The sequence below is a fragment of the Lentinus tigrinus genome, assembly GCF_003813185.1.
Source record: "Lentinus tigrinus ALCF2SS1-7 unplaced genomic scaffold L226scaffold_77, whole genome shotgun sequence".
Classification (NCBI taxonomy): Eukaryota; Fungi; Basidiomycota; class Agaricomycetes; order Polyporales; family Polyporaceae; genus Lentinus; species Lentinus tigrinus.
The window spans coordinates 48,217-52,396 of NW_027137986.1; the positions used below are offsets into that span (position 1 = coordinate 48,217).

Here is a 4,180-nt window from a genome sequence, read left to right on the forward strand (position 1 = left end):
GGCGGAGTATTACAGGGCGATTTACTGGGTCCAGAGCTGAGCGCGGCGGAGTATTACAGGGCGATTTACTGGGTCCAGAGCTGAGCGCGGCGAGCATTTACAATGACAAATACTGGACCCAGAGCTGAGCGCGGCGGAGTATTACAGGGCGATTTACTGGACCCAGAGCTGAGCGCGGCGGAGTATTACAGGGCAATTTACTGGGCGTAGAGCTGAGTGCAGCGGAGTATTACAGGGCGATTTACTGGAACCCAAAGCTGAGCGTGGCGGGCAATTACAATCAGAAATACTGGACCCAGAGCTGAGCGCGGCAGAGTATTACAATCTGATTCACTAGATCGTGATGTCAACAATGGAGAGTATTACAAGCAGAAATACAAGCACCAAGGCTGTGGTACTGAGATTGCAGTCCATCAGATCTGCACGATTCAGATCTGTTCTAGTCACATTATACAACTGATTTACAAGGCCATCTTGAGATCTCTACCAGTATTACAATCTGGTTTACAACCTGATTCCTGGCTCTTTCACAGTTATTACAAGGCTGTCGCATTTTAGTACAACAGGCCCCTAGTTGTATTACTAGGCTTGCCTGATTGTACTACAAGTCTCTGACTTTTCTACAATGCCCTGCATAGTATTACTGGGCTGTAATAGAATCACCTACGAAATATACAACCAAACTACCACCCTAGTGGGTATTTGTATTACAAGTCTGGCAACTACAGGTGGCTCGCAGACTCCCGTGACGCGCGCAGCGACTTGTGGATCTGACCCGAGGAGGTTGACCGCTTCAAGGACGAAGTCGCTAATGCCAAGGTGAGCATGGACATGTATGTGCTTTGTTACCGGTCATAATTTCTGGTCCAACAGAAAGCTACCGTGGCGTCCGGAGGCGATGTCGACATTGAGGGTGTCGACGTCGAGGCGGCACCTGAAGAGGCTGTGTCAATCTGCGTGGAGCGATGGCGCAACGCCGGCCCTGAAGCGCGCAAGAAGATGTTCGCTCTGTTCGCCGTCAGCGGGGTCTTCGTGTGCCTGTGCTGGCATGGGCATATTCTGATCATGTGCGATATGATTCGCAGCAGTGAACTGTAAGTACTTACTTTGGAGTCCCGCGGCGACGCCAGAGCAGGAACGCACTGATGCCTCCCCATAGGATGAAGTATGCTCTCACCTTAATAAACAAGTTGCTGCAGGTTTATGGCTCCGACATCCTCGTCGGCTACGACATTGGCTGCGAGTTTTCGAAGACACTCAGCAATAGTTCTTTAGGGGCGGTCGTGCAGGAGCAGCGCATCAAGTGCATCGTCCTGGCTTTCCATGGTCACAGTCATAACCGTGGCTGTCAGGTACAGTTCCTCCCGCTGTACTTCGCTGGCGCTGGCAAGGAAGACTTCGAAGGGTGCGAACGTCTTTTCTCTGAGTCAAACGCACTCGCGCCAGGCACGCGGTTGGCGACGCAGTTCCATCGGCACCAGGCCATTGAACAGTTCGCCGTGTTCTGGAGCCGACAAAAGCACGCAGAATCAGGTAGGAGCGATCTGGTGTCATTCGCAGCGCGACTCTGATAGATGTCATAGGCAATTTCATCTACGGGAACTACAAGCAAGCGCTTGAGATTCTTCGCGTCGACGGCGAGGCGTTCGACGTTCTCGCAAGGACATTGCAAATCACCCATGAGGACTGTGAGCGCTGATGCGTCGACTACGGGGCCAAGCAGGATGTAACAACCCACCTAAACACCCAAAGTCTATTGCTGTTTGTGCGAGAGGTACTTTCTGGTTCCCTTCGTTAACTGCGCGGCCAAGCGGGGAGCGGTGTTCGATCGGCGAGGACTTGGCGACGTCGGCGAAGGCGGCGGCGGCGGACGGTGGAACAAGCGATTTCGACGAGTGAAACGTATCGGCGGCGGCGGACGGCGGAACAAGCGATTTCGACGAGTGAAACGTATCGGCGACGGGGAACGGCGATGTTAAACCAAACGGCGGCGAAAGAGAAGTGTAAAGCGGCGATGAGTTCAGACAAGTGGCGACAGGCTTTTTCCTCTCGAGATCTTAGCTCTGTGGGGTGAAGTGACCTGGGATTCTTCGCTGGCTACTCTGGCTAGTCTATGTACCTACGGCGCTAGGGCAACACCCTCGGCGACCTAATGAAACCGGTCGGCGGCGCGTGATTGTGGCTGCCGCCCTCGCCCGAGCCCCGCGCGAGATAAGGATCCGCCGATAACAAGAGGGACAGCGCTGCCCTCGCCGACAACGCCGCCGCAGCGACGGAGCCCCCCTCCCGAGAGCAGGACCCCGCTCGCTGTGCAGAACGGCCCCGTAAAGGCGAAAGAAGAGGGTGCGCTCTCAAGATGAAGAATGGCGGTGCTCAACACCTCCCCCCCACTGAAATCGGAACCGCCCTCGGTTCCCCCTCCGCCGAAGTGTCCGCCGCTAGGCCCATCGATATGCACGAGGAGGAGGCCCGTTGTTGGCACGTTGACCTCGTGTCACCAGGACCGGCCAGCTATAAACTCCCCCCGCCGGCGACGCTGTCGGAGCCGTGCCCCCATATGTCCGTCCTGTATCCGTACTTCTCTCGCGAAACCCAGCGGTTCCGCGACCAGGTTATAGCCACCGCGGAGGCCTCCTTCCGCCGAGCCGTTGACGACTTCTTGGCACTCGCCGAAGCTCAGACGATCGACGCCGACGAGGCCCATGAAGAGCTCCTAAAGTTGTCCGACCGAATGGTAAGTCGGACCCGCCACCGCCGAGAGAGCTGTTGATTGACCGCAGAGGGGGGGGGGGCCCAGGCGGACGTATATGAACTCCACGCTGAGTCCGCAGTACTAGCCCACGCGCTCGGCGACATCAGCCGTGTCTTGCAGCAGTGGCCCGACGACCAAACCCGCCTCCAGAGGTACTTGGACGAGTGCGCCGACACCCACCGCCACCACATCCTTTGCCGCCAACTCAGCGCCCACCGCGACCTGCTGAAGCAAGAGCTCAACACTATGGGCGCGATCGGCGATGTCCTCAACCGTGCCGGCGACGAATGGGTCCGTACCGCACTTAGCGCCGATGCTTGGGAGAAGCGCCTGCGCGAGGAACACGCCCGAGCGAGTAGGAGGCTCCGCGCCCTAGAGGAGAGGCCCATGCCGGGGGAGATGGACGTAGACGGCGGCGAGGAGAGGAGCGGCGAAGGTGCGAACTGAGCGAAGAGGAGAGGAGAGGCGGCCCTGGGGAGGGTAAAGGAAGAGCGTGTATCCCTTTACTGGAGCGCCCACGGAATCGATAACCCTTCCTTGCCAAGTGGTAAAGCCTTCATCGCCCCCGCTGAGCGCGGCCCGAAAGTGCCGCCGTAGGTAGTCCCTCGTCGCAGCGGCGGGCTGGAAGTCCTCGGTAGCCGCGGGGGCGCGCGCGCCCCTACGCCCAGAAAGGTAAGCACTATACCCGACGCCGACTGGTCCTCTGGCATCGCCCGACGCTTCTCTTGATCGCCGCTGTTTGCACACCCATAGGCGCGGCGGGGTGGCCAAACGGGGCATCCTCACAAACAGTCGAGGGCAGGTTGCGGCTCCCGCTATAAAGTTCGCGCCCCCGGCGACGGCTGGCCCCTTCGATCCCCATACGAACCACCCGCCATGTCCGCTCCCGCCCCCTCTTCTTCTACCAAGCGCCGCCCCCCTTCCTTCGCCGGCGTCCTCGCCCGTTTCCGCAAGACCCCCGCCCCTTCTGCCACCGCCACGACCACCGCCCTCCGCCGCGCCGTCGAGCTCGCCGTGAGTCCCGCCGCTCCTCCCCGTTCCCCTCTCCCTAACCCATTCCCTCAGGGCGACGTCCAGCACCTGGACACCGGCGACGACGCCATGCGCGCCGCCTTTGCACACGCCGGCCCCTCCCTCTCCGCCGACGACCGCGCCGCCCTGGTGCGGGACTACCTTTCCGCCTCCCGCGCCGCCCTCACGGAGTCCTGCCGCCAGCAGTTGGCGGCGGCGGAGGAGGAGGTGCGATCCAACCGCGCCGCCCTCTTGGAGCTCGACGACGAGGACGACGACGAAGGGGTGCAGCGGGCCATCGCCTCGTACGAGCGCCTCCTCCGTAAGGCCAAACGCGAGCGCCGCGACGCTGAGGGGATGCTCCAGCGGCTCCGCCGTGAAGGTAAGCCCCTTCGTCCTATCTTGATCATCCTGTCC

At 60.0% G+C, this 4,180-nt stretch overlaps 4 protein-coding genes across 4 annotated transcripts in view; all 4 read left to right on the top strand.

Moving 5' to 3' along the window:
• L226DRAFT_548691 (uncharacterized protein) overlaps window positions 1–210 on the top strand; it is a gene marked incomplete at both ends in the record, with an annotated part of 3,762 nt that extends 3,552 nt beyond the window's left edge. The window contains one exon of the mRNA XM_067682620.1: window positions 123–210. Coding sequence (XP_067528596.1) covers window positions 123–210 — 88 coding nt within the window. The remainder of the gene's footprint in view (window positions 1–122) is intronic.
• Window positions 211–999: 789 nt separating this feature from the next.
• L226DRAFT_548692 (uncharacterized protein) lies at window positions 1,000–1,571 on the top strand (the record flags this gene model as incomplete). Its single annotated transcript, XM_067682621.1, has 2 exons — window positions 1,000–1,094; window positions 1,160–1,571. 2 exons carry the CDS (start codon window positions 1,000–1,002, stop codon window positions 1,569–1,571), a joined length of 507 nt encoding a protein of 168 aa, XP_067528597.1.
• Window positions 1,572–2,356: 785 nt separating this feature from the next.
• Window positions 2,357–3,199, top strand: L226DRAFT_527503 (uncharacterized protein; the record flags this gene model as incomplete). Its single annotated transcript, XM_067679122.1, has 2 exons — window positions 2,357–2,734; window positions 2,783–3,199. 2 exons carry the CDS (start codon window positions 2,357–2,359, stop codon window positions 3,197–3,199), a joined length of 795 nt encoding a protein of 264 aa, XP_067528598.1.
• Window positions 3,200–3,628: 429 nt separating this feature from the next.
• Window positions 3,629–4,145, top strand: L226DRAFT_576766 (uncharacterized protein; the record flags this gene model as incomplete). The annotated part of the gene is made up of 2 exons (XM_067685438.1): window positions 3,629–3,766; window positions 3,818–4,145. Coding segments are annotated over 2 exons (466 nt in total), but the record flags the coding sequence as incomplete, so codon positions are not given.
• Window positions 4,146–4,180: the final 35 nt, after the last annotated feature.